Source organism: Aethalodelphis obliquidens, unplaced genomic scaffold (assembly GCF_003676395.1).
Source record: "Aethalodelphis obliquidens isolate GAN/ISIS:26980383/991018 unplaced genomic scaffold, ASM367639v1 scaffold9, whole genome shotgun sequence".
NCBI classification, from domain to species: Eukaryota; Metazoa; Chordata; class Mammalia; order Artiodactyla; family Delphinidae; genus Aethalodelphis; species Aethalodelphis obliquidens.
The window spans coordinates 26417457-26436703 of record NW_020837953.1 but is presented as its reverse complement, the minus strand read 5'-3'; the positions used below and the strand labels follow the sequence as shown (position 1 = coordinate 26436703).

General features: G+C 46.4%; 1 protein-coding gene across 1 annotated transcript in view; it reads right to left on the bottom strand.

The window, feature by feature from the left end:
- CSMD2 (CUB and Sushi multiple domains 2) overlaps window positions 1-19247 on the bottom strand; it is a 668027-nt gene that overhangs the window by 9725 nt on the left and 639055 nt on the right. Inside the window, exons 57-64 of the mRNA XM_027109194.1 lie at window positions 18501-18683; window positions 14209-14385; window positions 12826-13005; window positions 12265-12438; window positions 9549-9722; window positions 9147-9220; window positions 6053-6164; window positions 5298-5477 (exon numbers count right to left, since the gene is read on the bottom strand). Coding sequence (XP_026964995.1) covers window positions 5298-5477; window positions 6053-6164; window positions 9147-9220; window positions 9549-9722; window positions 12265-12438; window positions 12826-13005; window positions 14209-14385; window positions 18501-18683 — 1254 coding nt within the window. The remainder of the gene's footprint in view (window positions 1-5297; window positions 5478-6052; window positions 6165-9146; window positions 9221-9548; window positions 9723-12264; window positions 12439-12825; window positions 13006-14208; window positions 14386-18500; window positions 18684-19247) is intronic.

Genomic DNA, 19247 nt, shown 5'->3' with positions numbered 1-19247 from the left:
ACACCTGAAAAAAAAAAAGAAAAAAATTAACACAGGATAAAATGGAGCTTAAATTTTAGGTGATGAATAAAATAAAAAAGAAAGTACTGTAAATTAAAAAAAATAAAGGCAGTGAAAAGACAACCCACAGAATGGGGGAAATATTTGAAAATCATGCCTCTGATAAGGGTCTTTTTTTTTTTTTTTTTTTTTTTTTGCGGTATGCGGGCCTCTCACTGCTGTGGCCTCTCCCGTTGCGCAGCACAGGCTCCGGATGCGCAGGCCCAGCGGCCATGGCTCACGTGCCCAGCCGCTCCGCGGCATGCGGGATCTTCCTGGACCGGGTCATGAACCCGTGTCCCCTGCATCGGCAGGCGGACGCTCAACCACTGCACCACCAGGGAAGCCCTGATAAGGGTCTTATATTCTAGATATATAAAGAACAGTTGAAGGGACTCTGGACCAAGATGGCAACATAGGAGGCTCCTGAATTCCCCTCCTCCCACGGATACACTGAATGTGCAGAAGAAAACAGATCAACTCTCTCCGAGAGAAATCCAGAAACTAGCTGAGTGACACCTACACATTGACTGAGAAAATACCCACATCAAAACAGGTAGGAAAGGCTGAGACACATTCTTGAAATAAACCCCACACCTGGCACGGCACCATACAATCAGGAGGGACTCCCAACTCCCAGCTTTTCCCTGAGAGTGTTGAGTTTGTACCACACGTCTAGCACCCTGACTTTTAAGGATGCCATCTGAGGGATGGGTACCCAAATCACCTAGCTCTGAAGGCCAATGGGGCTTGGGGCTTGTGTTCATGAGTTCCACAGGACTACAGCAAACAAGGAAGCAGTTTTTAAATGGACACAGTAGAAACCCCTGTGGCTATATATATACCTGGTCTCACACTGAGGGAGCAGGTAAAAATGCACATCTCCCAGTTTCTCCCTGGAAGGGGTCTGACTGCATACTTTTCCAACTGTTGCCTGAGAGTCTGCTTCTAATCAGCCTGCATCTAGGTGCTGACCTCTGTGGGACACTGATGGGTCTTGGTACACCCTCAACTACTGGGAGCCACTAGGAATAAAGACGACAGCTTGGACAATCACAAAGGTTTGGGAGGCACCAGGAGATTGGGCTGCACTGACTGGTGAGGTTCATTGCCTAAACGAGGCCGGTCAGTCTGTGAAGACTGGGTGGGAGAGCTGCCTGTTTTATCTAATGAGTAGAAACCAACACAGAGAATCAGGGAAAGTGAATCAACAAGGGAAAACGTTCCAAACCAAATAATAAGATAAATCTCCAGAAACGGATCCTAATGAAACAGTGGTAAGTGATTGACCCAATAGAGAGTTCAAAATAATGGTCATAAAGATGCTCACTGAGGTCGGGAAAGCAATGCACAAAGCAAGAATTTCAACACAGAGACAATATTTTAAAAGTACCAGATGGAAACCATAGAGCTGAAAATATAATAATTGACCTGGAAAATTCAATAGAGGGGTTAAACAGCAGGGGTTTAAGTGGAAGTGAAAATCTAACATAAAAACACATGAAAGTATAAAACTCACTGGTAAAGATAAATATATGATTAAATTCAGAATACTCTAATATTGTAATGTTAGTGGGTAAATCACTTGTAACTCTAGTATAAAGGTTAAGAGACAAAAATGGTAACAATAACTATAACTACAATAATTTTTAATGGATATACAATATAAAAGATGTAAATTGTGACATCAAACACATAAAATGTGGGGGACTGTAAAAACACGGAGCTTTTGTATGCATTCCAAGTTAGGTTGCTATCAGCTTAAAAAAAGACTGTTGTAAATATGTGTTATGTAAGCTTCGTGAAAAACACAAAGCATAACCTACAGTAGATATACAAAATATAAAGTGTGAGGAATCAAAACATTGCCCTTGTACCAAAGTCAGACAAGGACACTTCAAGAAAAGGAAATTCCAAGCCTGTATCCCTGATGAACATACACGCAAACATCCTCAAGAAAATATTAGCAAACCAAATGAACTGTACATTAAGAGGATCATACACCATGATCAAGTGGGATTTATTCCTGGGAGGAAAGGATTCCTCAATATACACAAACCGATAAATGTGATACTTGCACACTGTTCGTAGGAAGGTAACAGTGTGGCGGTTCCTTCAAGAATTAAAAATAGATAATGTGTAATCATAAATGTAAAGGATCAATAGTCAAATCTAATGTGTAATTATGCAAAGGAATAATACGAAATTTTTAGAAGCTGGACTGCTGTTAGAGGAGCAGACATGAATAGTAGATATTCTCTGTAATGAAGAAAATAATAATGTAAACCAGTACAAGGATATTTTTATTCTACAAAAAAAAGAATTAAAAATAGAAATACCATATGATCCAGCAATTCCATTTCTATATATCCAAAGGAAGTGAAATCTCTGTCTTGAAGAGATGTTCACTGCAGCATTATTCACAATAGCCAAACTATGGAAACAAACGAAGTGTCCATTGATGGATGAGTGGATAAAGAAAATGTGGTGTATACATACAATGGAATATTACTCAGCCTTAAAAAGAAGGAAATCCTGCCATCTGTGATAACATGGATGAATTTGGAGGACATTATGCCAAGTGAAATAAGCCAGACAGAGAAAGACAAATATTGCATGCTACTACTTACATGTGGAATCTAAAAGTCAAATTTATAAAAAGAGAGTAGAATAGTGGTTGTCAGGGGCTGGGGGGAGGGGGAGATAGGGAGAGGCTGGTAAAAGGATACAAGCTCTCAGTTATAAGATGTATATGTATAACATGGTAACTATAGTAGATAATACTGCATTGTATAATTGAAATTTGCTGAGAGAGTAGAACTCGTGTGCTCTCATCAAAAAAAAAAAGATAAATACGTGAGGTGATGGATGTGTTAACTTGATAGTGGGAATCCTTTCACAATGTATATCAAATTATCATGTTGTATACTTTAAATATATTTCAATTTGTTTGTCAATTATACCTCAATAAAGCTGGAAAAAAGAAATCAACAGGACATAAAGGAGTTCTTACAACTCAACAATAAAAAGACAAATAGTCCAATTAAAAAATGGGCAAAGGATCTGAATAGACTTTTCTCCAAGGAAGATACACAAATGGCCAATAAACAAATGAAAAGATGCTCCACATTAGTAGTCATTAGGGAAATGTAAACAAAACCACAATGTAATACTACTTTATACCCACTTAGGATGGCTATACCCAAAAAGCTGGACAAGGGCTTCCCTGGTGGCACAGTGGTTGAGAGTCCGCCTGCCGATGCAGGGGACACGGGTTCGTGCCCCGGTCCGGGAAGATCCCACATGCCGTGGAGCAGCTAGGCCCGTGAGCCATGGCCGCTGAGCCTGCGCGTCCGGAGCCTGTGCTCCGCAACGGGAGAGGCCACAGCAGTGAGAGGCCCGCGTACCGCAAAAAAAAAAAAAATAATAAGCTGGACAATAACAAGTGCTGGCAAGGATGATGTAGAGAAATTAGACCCCTGGTGCATTGCTGGTGGGAATGTAAAGTAAATGTAAAGGCACTTTGCAAAATGCTTCCTTACACTGTTAAACATTGAGTTATTCTATTCCTGGATATATACCTAAGAGAACTGAAAACAGATATCCAAACAGAACATGTACATTTATGTTCAAAGTAGCATTATTCATAATGGCCCCAAAGTGGAAACAACTGAAATGTTCATCAATGAACAAATGGATAAACAAAAGGTGGTATATCCATCAATAGAATATTATTCAGGCATAAAAAAGAATGAAGTAATAACACGTTACAACATGGATGAACCTCGAAAAACTTATGCTAAGTGAAATAATCCAGACACAAAAGGACAGATATCATGTGATTCCACTAACATGAGGTACCTAGAATCAGCAAATTCATAGATATAGGAAATACAATAGAGGTTATTAGGAGCTGGAGAGTAAGGGGAATGGAAAGTTATTGTTTAATGGGTACAAGTTCTTGTTTGGGACGATGAGAAGATTCTGGAAATGGATAGTGGTGATGGTTGCATAATATTGTGAATGTACTTAATGCCATTGAATTGCACACTTTAAAATGGTTAAAATGGTAACTATTATGTTTTGTATATTTTACCACAATTAAAAGTTAAATGTACTCTAAAAAAGAAAAATTATACCACTACCATTTGTGGAACACAAAGATTACTTTCCCTAAGTAAAAGAAATTTACAACAATTCATACAATGAAAATACATCATTAAATTCTAGCTCTGATAAAGGCTCTGAACCTGAAGCCTTCTCTCTCTGAGGGGCAGGACAGCATTCTGAAGTTAGACCTGCAGGATTTGAATCTCAGCTCTCTCCCTTTACCAGCTGGTGACCTTGGGGCAGTTACTTAACCTCTCTGTGTGTCAGTTTCCTCATATATTAAATGAGGATACGAGTAACACCTGCCTCATAGGATGACTGCAAGGATTGAGTTAGTACACGAAGTACTTAGAACAATACCCGGAATGTGGTGAGGTGAGGTCAGCACCCGCAAGAGACATCTTACTGAATGCCATCCTAGCACCAAACCCATCCTTTATCCTTGCTGGATTCTTTACTTAAGACTGGACTCAGATTACCTTCTCCAGGAAGCCTTCCCTGATTCTCCCCTCCCCCTTAGGCTGAATTAGTGCCTTTTCCAGCATCCCCACAGCATTCAGTGCATCTCTGTGTTCCTGAAGGTACTGTTACATCTGATAATGTGTGTGTCTTCCACAGCTGAATGTGAGCTCCTTTAGGGCAGGGTTTGTGTCTTTCACCTCCCCATCCCCCATGCCCAGCACAGCCACGCACAGTGATAATGCTCAATGAATAGAGAAGGAATGAATGAAGAAGAGGGGGAGGGAGGTGTAAGACGTTGCGGTAACCCGGAGGGATCTGTGAGTGGGTACTGTTTTATCAGGGTTATGATAGGCATATATGCATAACGTGTTATTCCCGTTTAGTGGGACACAGAGCTTTTCTCCATCTGATGATTAAGTGTAATCCTTAGACACTGTATCCTTAGCGCTGGGCAGAGTGTTTAAGCTCATGCAGAAGGTAGCAAGGTAAAACTTGGGATGGCTTCACCCTGTGCTCCTTAGACTACTCTGGTTTGATCTCCTAGACTCAACACCTCAGAAGACCAGAAGCAGCCTCCAGCTTCCGGAAATTACATTTCTTTCTTCTCTTTGGCCCTCTTTCACTCAAGCTCAGCGGTCCCCTTTGCCCCCCCACCCTGGAGAAGCTCACCGAGGGGGCACACTCACCCAGGCAGACGGGTGGTTTGCCTGTCCAGCTGCCGTCTGCTTTGCACGTGCGGTGCTCAGAGCCACCCCTGAGGGAGAAGCCCTCCTGGCAGGAATAGATGAGCGTGTAGCCCATGGAGGGCAAGTCCAGGGCCCCAACGTTGGCGTGGGTCGGCATCTCTGGCTGCTTGCAGTGGTGGGCTGGATGACAGGGAAGACGCTGCTGGGAGATGAGGGTCTCCAGGAGGCCTCTCCACCACTCCCCTGCTCCTTGATGGGCCACCCGCTTCCTTTCCCTTATGGGCCCCTTTCAGGTCCAGCATCCCCTTCCCAGCCCCAGCCCCACCCCAGCCTTGATGTCTATACGAGAGGCCAAGATGGAGATCGTGGGGATATTGGCTCAGTCAACCCTGGGGGAACCTAAACCTGCAGCAATTTTCCTGAAGGAAAAGGAGTAATTATGGTCAAAAGCCTGAAATCTTCCATCCTGAGGGCAGGCCTTGTAGTTGTTAGTATTTGCTGCCATGGGAAACTTCTTTCTTTTTCTTTGTGAAGGTATAGGAATTGCCTTCTAATATCAGAAAGGCTTCTGTGTGTAAATATCTTCTGTGGGGCTCCAAGGGGTAAGGAGTACAAAGAGACCAATACTGGTCCCAATGAGGAGTTGTGAGCTCTCTGTCATTCAGAGCACTCAAGCATCTCCTAGATGCCCAGCTGGGGGAGATTATGAGTTGCCAGGAGGAGTTGTCTGGGCTGTAGGCGAAATTTCCACTCACAGACGCAGTCGGGCGGGGTTCCGCTCCAGGTCAGGTTGGGAAGACAGGTCCTGGTGGTGGAGCCCTGGAGCAGGTAACCTTTCTGACAACGGAAGAGCACGGTGCTTCCAACCTGCGGCCAGGACGAAGTTCCCACAATCACCTTCCATCCAGCGACGCTTCATACCTGTCACCTGACTGCTTACTTTCCCACGACATTACTCCTACCGACCCTTCTGTTTCTCTGCCTGATTAAATCTTATTTATCCCTTGAGGCAGCTTACGTTATGCCTCTTCCACAAGGCCTCACCCAATTCCCTGGGCCAGATCAACACTCTCATGGGATATATCATATTCTGCTGCGGGGGGCTGAGTGTCTGACCCAGCAACAGAAGACCCTGGGTTTGAGTTCTGGTATCTACGTTTACTCACTGGATGCCAGGCTGCACGAAACTCTCTACACCTTAGCCTTCCTGTGTAGAGCTGGGATGAGCAGCCCTGCCACACTACACTGGAATGTCGTGACACTCAAATGTGAGGTAGAGTTGAAAGCATTTTATGAAATGTGAAGAATTGTGCAAAGTAGAATATTACTGTGTGTGTCTCTTCCCTCCATGAATCTATAAATTCTTTTAGGACATGTCCCCTATAAAATCTGGAGCTACGCTTTGTAAAACATCTCTTGAGCAGAATTGCTACCCTCCCTGCATCCCTCCCTCTGCTCCACTAGCCCCTCACCGTCTGACCTGACATTCCCTGCAGCCACCAGCTCCATCTCTCCATCTCTAATCCGTGCGGCACCATGCTGCCTGATCAGCTTCTGAAACTGCAACTCGGATCACACTATTTCCCAGCTCAAAACACTCACGTGTCTCTATTACCTCTGGGAGCAAACTGAAACGCAAGGTGAAACCTAATTTCCACTCCCTTCCTCCACGCCCATCACCTCGTTCAGCAAATGGTACCCCTATCCACCCAGTTGTGCAAGTCAAAAACTTCAAGTCGTCCTTCATTCCTCCCTTGCCTTCAACCCCTCCATTCAATCCTTCAAGAAGTCTTCTTGGTTCTACCAACAAAACACCTCCCGACCCCTTCACGTCTCTCTATGTCCACTGTCGCTACCCTGGCTCAGTCCCACCCTCATCTTTCTCTCAAGATGCTGCAATAATATCCTATTTGTCTAAGTGCTTCCATTCTTAACCCCTATTGTTCATCCTCTCCTCAGGGTCCTGAGTGATAGTTCAAACGATGGATCAGATTAAGTCACCTTCAAATGGTTTCCTATGGCATTTAGAATACAATCCAAAATGCTTATCATGGTCTCAAGGCCCTCTATGACCTGGTCCATGCCCTTCTCTTTTCCAAATTTATTATGTGATATTTGGTGCATAGAAAAGAATATATGGCACATATACAGACGTGAATCATCATAATAAACTGGACACCTGCAGTGAAGCCCACGACTCAACCTAAGGGTTAGAACATCATTGACATGTTTGTCATCTGCGTGCTCCTTCCCTGCCCTGCGCCTCAGCTCCCCTCGGTGAAAACCAGTCTCTTGAATTTTGTGTTTTTTTTTTTTTTTCCCCCGGTACGCGGGCCTCTCACTGTTGTGGCCTCTCCCGTTGCGGAGCAACAGGCTCCGGACGCGCAGGCTCAGCGGCCATGGCTCAGGGGCCCAGCCGCTCCGAGGCACGTGGGATCTTCCCAGACTGGGGCACGAACCCGTGTCCCCCGCATCGGCAGGCAGACTCTCAACCACTGCGCCACCAGGGAAGCCCGAATTTTGTGTTTTTCATTTCCTTGCTTGGCTAAAAAATAATTCTATCACATATGCCTACATATATCTCTAAACAATATAAATTTTTCTTGGTTTTAATCTGTCTAGAAATAGTATCCTACCACTTTTGACGTTCAACACTATGTTTCTAACAGTCATCCGGAGCTATGGTTCCTTAATTGTCACTGCTGTGTGATGAACCATCCTGAGACTACACCAGGATTTTTCTCCTTTCTTGGTAACACGGACGAGAGCGTCTCTGGGGTGGCTTACTCTGGGTCATAGGATGTGTGGATATTTAACTTCACAAGGCAGTGGCAGCCTAGCTCTTTGGCTTCACGTCCTTCTCCTCTCTCTTTATGTTCCTGACCCGCTGGCTGGCCAGCTTTCCAGTCCTGCAACCTGCCAAGTTCCCTGCCTGAGCACTCCTCTGCCCTGGCCGTTGCCTCTGCTGGGAACGCCCACCCAGCTCTGCACAGGGCTGGCCCTTCCCACCATGGGCGCCACAGTCCAAGTTTAGGAGGCCTCTTCCCTCACTCCGCTAAACAGCAACCCCCCCCCCCCCGTCACACCCTTTTATATTATGCCGTGTGTAGTGCCTATCGCTCCCAGAAGTGATCTTGTTTGTGTATTGTCCCCAGCCAGGGAACTCCCATAGAGCAGGCGCTCGGCCTGTCTTGTTCCCACTGTATTCCTAGCGCCTAGAATAGTTCACGGCAGTAAATATTTGATAAATCCCATTGCTAGGTAAGATCCCAACCCGCCATTTCCGGCTTAGTCCCTGATATCCCCCGAGCACACTGGCGGCTTCGGTTCATTGTCCTGCCTTGAACACACCCATACTCTCCCGCTTCCTTCTGCTCAGAGGGTCCCATCCAGGCTGTCCATATCCTTTCCTTTTGAAGCGCATTCTGAGATGTGTCCCTGGAGCCTGTATCCTGCTGGGACGGGCCCACTGGGCAGGAGACTGTCTCCCGTGTGGCACTCGCTGGCTCCCGCCACCCTGTCTGAGCCCCGTAGGGTATGGGTGCCCTGGGGACAGAAGGTCCATCTGTCTCTCTCATTTCTGTCCCTGCCCCAGTCACAAGGGGCTGCCGGGAAGTGCCTGTGGAGCTACACGCGAGTCTGTTCTTCCACATCAGCTTCTCGGGTTGGTGTAAACGCCTGCCTGTTTCTGAGGGGGCATCCTGTGCAGCCTGGCTTGAAGAAGCAGGCTGCTTTCTCTCTCCAGCTTCCAAGGTCTCATGCCCCCTAGTGCTGTCCTGAGTCCTCTGAGACTGATGACAGTGACAAGGACAGAAGGCAGAAAGGCCTGATCTCGGTTGACCTCGTTACCTGGTAGCCCTGGGAATTGTTCTGTATCCCAAACTGTGGCACGCCAGGGTCTGCACACGTGGTCAGCGTGGGGTCTGGATGGCAAAACAAGGAAACAGACCATGGTCAGGGAAGCCTTCATCGCCCCTGCTCACTCTGAGAAACAGATGCGGGATCGAGGATGGAGTCACACCCTGACTTCCCTGCCCTTGGGAATCTCCCCCCGAGTCATGCCCCGGCTGACAATGATTTCTGGCAGCACATGAGCTGTGGCCACTTCACCTCCTGTTCTAAGTAGCTTAGGGGAGCGCTCGCCCCTTTTCGCAGATGAGATCGATGAAGACAGGGAAGAAAATTCATCATCTCGGGCCCCAAAGAAGGATGCCCACCAGCTGGGACACTCTGCTCCCGGTCACCTCTCACCTATGCAGCTGGGCTGGGTGCCACTCCATGTCCCATCTGACTGGCAGAACCTCCGTGGAGAGCCCACCAGCACCAGAGGGGGCTGGCAGGAGAAGAAGACAGAAGACCTGTAGGAGAAGCCTCGGTCCTCTCTCCTGCCACGGGCCGGGACGCCAGGATCTCCGCAGAACACAGCTGGGAAGACGAGGGAGAAGGGCAGGTCCAAGTTGCTTTCTATAACTCAGTCTGCTCGCCCCCCTTAACCTCCACCCAGCCTTTGGTCCTTGTACTGCTTTCCTCTTGGTTCCACTTGAACTCTGGCTGTGGGGCAGCCCTGGGTCAATGATTACACCTGCCTCAGCGCTGCTGTGTGTTTCCTCTCCTTTCCACATTCAAATGCTTATTAATAACCATATCCATGTAATAGAGTAACATTACAGGAAGCCTAGAACATGGAGAAAAAATAAACTATCATCGTACTACCCAAAATATTTTGTTCATTTTTGTGCTCATTCCCTTCTAGCGTTTGTTCAGTTGTATGGAAACTTGTGCATGGCTGCAAACCTGATGTCCAGGTGCTGTCACCTTTGCTTTGTTCACTTGACGTTCTGTACACATTTCCCGTGTTTATGACATCAGTATCACTTATTGGCTATGTAAATTTGCAAGGAGATGGTGTAACATGATTATCCTAACCCTCACATTAGGCATTTTCTATTATTATAAAGTTACTTATGGCTTTTCTTTAACTTGTATTATTTTCTTAGGGGAATTCTCTAGGAGTGAACTTACCATCCTTAAGGGCTTGAGTGTGTTCGCAGCTCTTGATGCGTATTGCCAAATGTCTTTCCGTGGACTGTGTATTTACCCTGCAGTGAGCAGTATCTGAGTGTGCCCATTTCATTCGGATCAGCAGAGAGTATCTTTAAAAACTGACTGTGGAAGGCCAAGTTCCCCAAGACATCACTTCAAGCGTGAGGAACCTTCTTTATGCTATGGTGTGTGTGTATGTCTTTACATAGAGTCATGAGGTTCACAGTCAGATGCGAGATCAGATGGAAGCCTGGCCCTGGAAGCTGCGGAGTCTGGATGGAGCAATCAGAAGCCAGTTAAAGGCTGAGCCAATTGGAAGTCACCACACCCAGGAAGAGGCAACTCAAAGAATAAGAAATACGGGTGGATGACACAGAACAGCTCAGTTTGGCTAAGAAGCAATATGATGCCAATTAAAACAATGAGATATCTTTTAAAACTCCTCAGGCTGGTAAATATTAAGAATATTGGCAAAAATCAACTGGTAGTGAGGGTGTGAGTCAAGAAATCTTCTCATCAACTGCTGGTGGGAGCGTAAACTGGGACACCGTTTCTAGAAGACAGTTTGGCAACATGCGTCAAAATGTATAGCGTGCACACCAGTTGGCCCAGAATCATCACTCCTAGGACTTCAACACAGGCATAAAGAAATGCTACTATCGAGGCTATATATTGCAGAACTGCTTCTAACATGATTAAGTTGGAGAAACCCAACTTCATCACCAGTAGGAGAAGATTAAACCAGTTATGGCATATATAACAAGGGAATTCTTTAAAGCCATTAAAAATGATGATGTATAGATTAGTATGTATTGATAGAGCAAGGGGCTGATGGCCTGTGAATGAATACAAGTTGTGAAGAGCACGATTCAATACCATTTATAGAAAATTGCATACATACTGCTATGCATGCAAAAATGCATAGTGATTGTGTGGAAGTATGACAAGCCTAACTATGGCTATCTTTGGGAAGTGAGGGTTCAATGAGGGTTCATTCTTCTTTGTATTTTTGGACATAGTACAGTTTTGGGGTTTTTTTTAACAATAACCATCATTCATTGTTAGAAAGCAATCCAGCTATTTCTCAAGACAAAAAGCAAGGTTTCTGAGTCCAGACCCAACCTGGAGCCTTGCTCTCTTCCTAATATTTCCCTGGAGGAATACGAAGGTCTAAGGGGTTAACCACACACCACATGCTGCCTTTCCTGTGTCCGCTTTTACTGGCCCTTGTCTCTGCTGAAATTTCCCAAACTGAAGTAAATTTTCAGAGGTCCCCAAACAGTGTCATGTGTAGTTGATAGTTTTCTGCAGCATTAGATAAATGCCAAGTAGAAAGAAAAAATAGGTCCTACTGTTTGTCCAAGTTCCAGAGCCAGATTATGGGGTAAGGCAAGAAAAAGTGACCTGGAACCTGCTTCTCTGGGGGACTCGGTAAGAAATGAGCCCTGGCGTGGACTTGAGGCTCTTTGAGACACAATCGGGCCAGGTAGGTCAGAAATAACTCTCTCACCAGAAAATCACAAGGGCCCCAGCATCTCTTCTGTGCAGGGTATTTTCCTTGAAGACAGGCATGTTTCTAGCACTGCCCTGCTTTCCTGTCTATCACCCCAGCTTTGGGTTCTAGCTCATCCAGTTAACAACCTTTCAGGTTAAGAAACACCTCCCTTATCTCTGGCTTAATTTCCTTCCACTGTGACTCCACACGGTGAGAGGAGCCAGGGCTCAATTAAGATAGTCTCATATTCTTCCTTTAAAATCCCTTCCTTCTTTAATAGTGTCTTTGACAAAGCTCCTCCCTGATTTGGGGCCGGGAACCTCCATTCTAGGCCTCCTAGCAGCAGAGCTCTGGAAGCAGAGCAGCAGAGGAGGGAAGAGGATGGAGCCAGCAGATGGGATGCCTCGGAGGCCCCCGTGAGCGACTTACGGAAACACTGAGGCAGCTCTCCAGTCCAGGACCCGTTTCCCTCGCAGGTGAGCACCGCAGGCAGAGAGAGCTGGTACCCCTCCAGGCAGGCATACGTCACGCTTGAGCCCCACATGAAGTCGGACCCCACCACTTTCCCGTTGGGGATGAGCTGAGGCGGTTTGCACATGATAGCTGGGGGAGACCAAAGCAGGCTGAGTGCTGGGGCTGCCCCGGGGGAAACGAGGCCCTGTTGGCCGCCGGCACTGACATCACTGGCTCCCTGTGCCTGCCGGGAGTCTGGGCTAAGCGGCAGGAAGCAGGAACGCCCCCTCTTCCTTTGGGAGCTTGTTCTTTTTGCACCTTAGGACAACCCACTCCTCTCTGCACGGCCCTGCCCTCAATGTTCAAGGCCCAGGACCTTCCCGCTCCCTCCCTGCAGATGTTCAGGGACCACTCCTCACCGTGCACACCCCCCGATAAGATGTTAGGGCTCTGCCTCATCACACCCTCCCTTCTAGATGTTCAAGACTTTTGTACCTTCTCTGACCCTGTGTCCGCATCCGAAGCCCCCAGACACACCTTTGCAGACCGGCTTGGTGCCGTTCCACGTCCGGTCCTTGGTGCAGCTCAGCACGGACACCCTATGTGACTCCATCATGTAGCCAGGGATGCACTGGTAGGTCACAGTTTTGTTGTACCTGAAGTCACTGCCCAGCCGGAGGCCATTGGCTGGAATCCCAGGGTCGCCACAGTTTATGACTAGGATGAGGAGATAGAGCATTGTTCACTCTGAGCACAGGCCCCCCCTCCCCAGCACCCCAACGCCATCCCTATCACTCCCTGCACGTGTCTGGGAAGGAAAGCTGTCAGGGTAGGGGTGTCCTGTCCCCTCCCCGGTTCCTAGTCGGGCACCATCCATTCTAAGTCCCCGCAGCCAAGTCTGCTTGCAAAGGCTGTCCTACACCCCCCATCCTTGCCCGCACCATCCTTACGCACCCCAGCAACCTGGGCTGGGAAACCCATCTTTTTCATTTAAAGCCCACACCTCTAAGAGGAAGTATCCAGACGGCTCGCTTCATAAATGAGGCTGGGGTCCGAGGAGAGGGACGTTTCCAGGCTGAAGAGCTTAAGATGTGCGGACGGACCACATAAGACAATTTGTCGCCAGAAGGGGCATCTTACTGCCTGCTCTTCTGCCCAGGACACCTCTGTGGGTCCAGTGGCCTAGGAGCAGGGTCTTGTGACCGATGCAGTGGTCATACCGATGTTATGGTATCAAGTGAGGGTGGGGTTTGGTGAGCTCTGGCCTCAGAACAAAAGTGAACTTGACAGGGGATTTCAAATGGAGCCTGAAATCACAGCTAGGATTTTGAAAGGGAGAATGTTGTCAGATTCCCTTATCTTATCACTTCCTTCCATCTGGGCCCCACAGTGATTTGCTTTTCAAGGAAAAGGGTCTGGAGATGCCCTTAAGAGAAGCAAGAAAGGGGAGCCAAGCTGGGGTGGGGATGGGTCCAAGGGAGAGAAGGAACTAACAAAGATGGTAGATGGCAGCAGCTTTAAGGTGGAAAGAGAATCAGGCTGAACACTGGGGGTTTGCCCTAAAAGAGAAAAAGAAAGCCCAAGGAACTGGCTAGAGTCTGAGAGATAGCAAATAATTATATATTCTCAACCTCTCTGAGCTTCAGTTGTCTCATACATAAAGTAGAGCTAACAGTACCTACTTCATGGGGTTGTGGTGAGAATCAGAAGATGTGATGCATGTGAAACAAAGCACTTAGCTCACTGGCTGTCGCATACCATGTGCCCAGTAAGTGGAGGCTATTTGTATGATTCTCATTCAGGGTCAAGTCCCACCATGTCAGCCAGCCTTCCCAGTCTCTTCCAGACAGCCTTCTTCTTTGGCACGGAGAAGCCCGATTGCCTTGGCCACCATTTGCCATGGAGCCCAGAGGTTCTCACCTATGCATTCCGGGTCGCTGCCTGTCCAGGTGCCATTGACCGAGCAGTGCCGGCTGAGCAGGCCTGTGGCGTAGTAGCCTTCCCGACACTCATAGACGATGGAGCTGGAGAAAACCAGGCCATCGCTGAACATGACTCGGGCATTGCTTGGAGTCCCGGGGTTCCCACAAGAGATCACTAGGAAGCCGAAAGGACACATTATTCATCAGAACAAGAGCAGGCATCCTCTGGGGGGCTGGGCCCTGCCCAGAGTGGAGACCTCGTGCTACGTAAGGACGCTGTGGATTGAAATGCCTCTTGGGATGCTTTCATGTCGGATCATCTCTCCCTTAGAAGGGGAAGAGAGGCCTGTAGGGATTTTTTTATGATTTCTAAAAATTAAAGACTATATCTGTTTTATTATCACACCTGAAATTTTAAACAATTCCTTAATATCACCAAATGTCCAATCAGTGCTTAGCGTTTCTGTCTCTTTTTCACAGTTGATTTGTTTGAATCATGATCCAAGTACAGTCCACGCGTGACATTTGGATGGCACGTCTCTAAGACTCTGAATCCAGAGATTACTGGATTACCCTCTCCCACAACTTATCTGTTACACAAATCAGGGCCTTTATCCGGTAGAATCTCCCACTTTCTGGAGTTTACTAACTGCACCAATGAGGCATTGTTCAGCATATTCCTCTGTCCCCTGTACTTACTGTAGTCAAGTTCTACTCTTTGGCAAAGGTACTTTTCAAAGGTTTTGTGTTTTTCTTATCACGTCGCATCGGGAGGCACAGAATGTCTGGTTGTTTCCTTGTTAGTGATGTTGAGGCTGACCAGTGGGTCGGCTCTGCCTGCCTCATCTGGCATTATAAAATTCCTGTTAGTTGTCACTTAATGGTTTTACCAGAAATTAAATATTGTTGACCAGATTGGTTATTTCATTAGGAGATAGAAATGGTGACATTCTAATTCTATAATTCTTTCTGCTTTAGCTAGTGTTTAAGAACTTGTCCATCATCAAATATTTGCTTACCCAGAAATAGAGTTCATGTAGGACGGCTGGATTAATGCTTGATTTCTTTTTTTTTAAGTGAGAACAATGAGTTGGTTCCCTAGCAAGCTCCAAAGGACAATATTTGAATTCACAGATTCGAATTTATTTGCTATGTTTCCATCTGTTGCCTCTTTTATTCTTATTGACGCTCAAATTATCCCATCTTTGACTAGTGGGAACCCCTTCAAGTTGGCTCCTGAGTTGCTTTGACATGACCCACTTGTGTTTGGTACATTCCTTGTTGTAATGACAAGATTTTCTATGTTCACCTTGCATATATCCTGCCCCAGTCCTGGAATCAGCCATTTCTCTAAAGAGCTCTGGTTCCTTTGAATGGGCAATGGATTTAAAAACTACAATCTGGGCATTAAGGGTACTCATCGCTACTGAGCTGGTCATTGATTCTAGACTTTTAGGTTGGGAAAATAACTTTTCAAATTGAAAATACATTATGACTTTATGCTGATATTACCAAGCCAAGTTTAGAATTGAGTTTTTCCTTAAAATTTTGATTTTTCTATGATATCCCTTTTATGTTGAAAATCTTGGTTCTTTTTTTTTTTTTTGAAATTTTTTTTATTTTTTGCGGTATGCGGGCCTCTCACTGCTGTGGCCTCTCCCGTTGCGGAGCACAGTCTCCGGACGCGCAGACTCAGCGGCCATGGCTCATGGGCCCAGCCGCTCCGCGGCACGTGGGATCCTCCCAGACCGGGGCACGAACCCGTGTCCCCTGCATCGGCAGGAGGACTCTCAACCACTGCACCACCAGGGAAGCCCGAAAATCTTGGTTCTTAATGACAATAAATATTTTTAACTTGTTTTATCCATATATATTATGGTATTATATACAAAATAGTTTCAGAATAGTAATACCAGTTTTATTACTAGCAATATGATTGCAAAAAACAGTTTAAGATTTCATTGTAGTTCTTTGTCCTCAGGATATATGTACCATAGTCAGATTTCATTTTTTTCAAGTCAGTTGAAATAATTCTCTGGGTTATTAAATCACCAACTTGATACATAGTTCAGTTCATTTGTTTCCATTTTGATTTGATATTCGGAGAGTACTTGTTTCTAATCTTTCATTTAATTTTATTTTGTAAGTGTGTACAACATTTACATAGTCCCAGAGTCAGATCTACAAAATGATTCCTATGTGATTAGCACAACAGATAGACCCTATCCATCCACTCAACAAGTATTTGTGCTGCCTAGGTGCTGGATGTGCAGTGGTGACCAAGCCATGTCCCCGGCCCTTGAGGAGCCCAGTGTATCTTAAGAACCTACCTATAAACAGATGAGTTAAAATATGATGTAATAAGTGCTACACTTGAAGGAAAAAAAGCACTAAAAAGAGAGCAGTTTATTGGGGCTGGAGATAAGAATCTGAGTAGAGCCTAAAAGATAAGTGGGAGCTTGCCAAGGGAAGTCACAAAGAGCTGTGTACATGTTACACATACACTCACTCAACAAATATTTGCTTCCAGGTCCAAACTCTCAGCTGCCCACTTTCTGTTCCCTGAACACTCCTGACATTGATGGCTGACTCCATCCTGGGACCTGAGTGGCAAGAAAGGGAACCTGGGTCACAGTGGATATTTGAGAATATACTAAATTCTCCCCCTGCCAAAACACTCTCTCAGTACCACAAAACCTCTCTTACTATGCCTAGGAAATCCTATAAAAACTAACTTTGCACCCCCACAAAGGCAGGACTTTGGACAGACAAGTGGGCGAAGGCACTGACTCCATTTCTATCATTGGTGTCCCCTGATCACGGGACAGAGCATCTCCCCTTGCTCTTCAGGACTATGCCACAATCTCAATTTCATGCAGCCCATTCTCTAACCACTGCCGTTTTTATTTTATTTTATTATTATTATTTGTGGTATGCGGGCCTCTCACTGTTGTGGCCTCTCCCGTTGCGGAGCACAGGCTCCGGACGCGCAGGTTCAGCGGACATGGCTCACAGGCCCAGCCGCTCCGTGGCATGTGGGATCTTCCCAGACCGGGGCACGAACCTGTGTCCCCTGCATTGGCAGGCGGACTCTCAATCACTGCACCACAAGGGAAGCCCATGCCTCTTATTTCTTTAGCTCGTTCCCTCTGGAATTTGTCCTCTGGTGATTGGGACCTTTGATCCACTGATCCTACCACCTTTTCACAGCCTCTTACTCCACTCATAAACCCATCTCCTCCTTACCCAGCTTAGATGCTAAGATTTATCATAATCACTGCTTTGTGTATACCCTCATCTTCCTTGCACTTTCTTTCAATGTCTTAGTTGCCTAATAAAACCCCAACCCTACACCTAATGCTTCACCTACCCTGTGCCTGAAACTATGTAGCTAAACGTGTTTGAACAAAAACCCAGACCAATGCTGACTACTGTCACTTTATGTTAATGGCTCTTACCTTAATGAGCCCTCGGTGCTGCCTGGCAAGTATACATTTCCCTATTCCATTCCCACTCCTCCCTTGCTAGATGATGATTTCATATTGCGTCCTTCCTCTTCCAACACCTCAGTCAATCTTACTCTTACTGTTAAACTGCTTCCTAACTAGGAGAGTGCTATGCAAGTTGTATTTTAGAGAGGGGGTGAGAGAGAGGGAGAGACAGAGAGAGAGAGAGAGAGAGGGAGGGAGGGAGGGAGAAATTTGGGGAGCAGGTACAAAACATTGGACATTAGGGAGAGAGGTTTTAAAAAAGAGTTTTGTTTTTTTTTCCAGAAATTTAGGAGTGCGTGGAGAAATATATTTTCCCTACTGGGCCTACCTCAGGAACCATCATTAAGAGCTTATATTACTTTTAAAGGATTTTTAAAAGCTGGATCTGTATTTCTTTTGGCACTTTGGATGCTATTTAAACACAGTGTTTTCCCTTAAACTGTAAGCTCCAAGAGGGCAAGGTGGGTCTGTCTCCATCACCATTGTGTCTCTAGCCTATACTACAGTATTTGGCACACAGCTGTTGAATGAAACTGTATGGAAATAAATACACAAATGTGCTTAACTTAGTTTATCCTGGTGTCTTCCCTTCTTAGGTAAGTGGGGAATATGTTTGCCTTTGGATTACTAATGAGATGAACATGAACTCTCTGTTGATGCCCACTATTCACCAGGCCAAGTGTTCAAATGGGGCCCTGCATTTTATCTGTGTATGTGAGGGCAGGTGCTAGGGCGTAGGAAAACGGGGGAAGATCCTGGGGCCAGCAGAGGGGAGAAGCAGAATGGTCACATACATTACCTCCACACTCAGGCTGCGTGCCGCTCCACGAGCCGTTGGCTTGACAAGTTCGCTCCGACGATCCCCGGAGCACGTGGCCAGCTTCACAGCTGAAGCGCATCAGGCTGCCCGGGGCAAAGCTATCTCCCAAACGGATGCCATGGGCTGGGATGCCAGGGTCACCACAGATTCCCATGCTGGTTCCTATGGACCAGAACCAAAAAACCCGTTGTTTTTAGCATGGCAGGAAAGGCAGTGGAGGACTTGGAGAGAGAAAGATGCTGGGCTGATGCTAAGGAAGGGCAGTGGGCCCTAAGAACGAGGGCGGTGAAACTGACCATGTGCCTAGCCTGAGTCACCAGGACAGGCTCCTGCCTTAGCGCTCAGTGATCAAAGGACACAGAGGGCTGAGGTCATGTGTGGGTCCCTGGGGACCATGAGGCAAGGGAAGAAAGAAGGCAGAGGGAAAGCTTTGTGGAGGAAGTCATGCCTTTTTGTTCTTTGGCTTGTGCCAGCGTGGGATGCCCGTGGTCCAAGCTGGCCTTCTCCCTTTCACCTCTTCTCCACCATCTGTTGATCTGGTACCCTCTCCATTACCAGTTCCACTGTCTTAGCTCAGATGTGCAACGTCTCTCTCCTGAACTACATTGCCGGAGCCTCCTAACTAATGTCCCTTCCTCTCAAACTCTCCCTCTAGTCTATCTTCACTTTATCCTTAAATCTTAGCAATGAACAACCACAACCACAACTACAATCTGATTTTGGTTC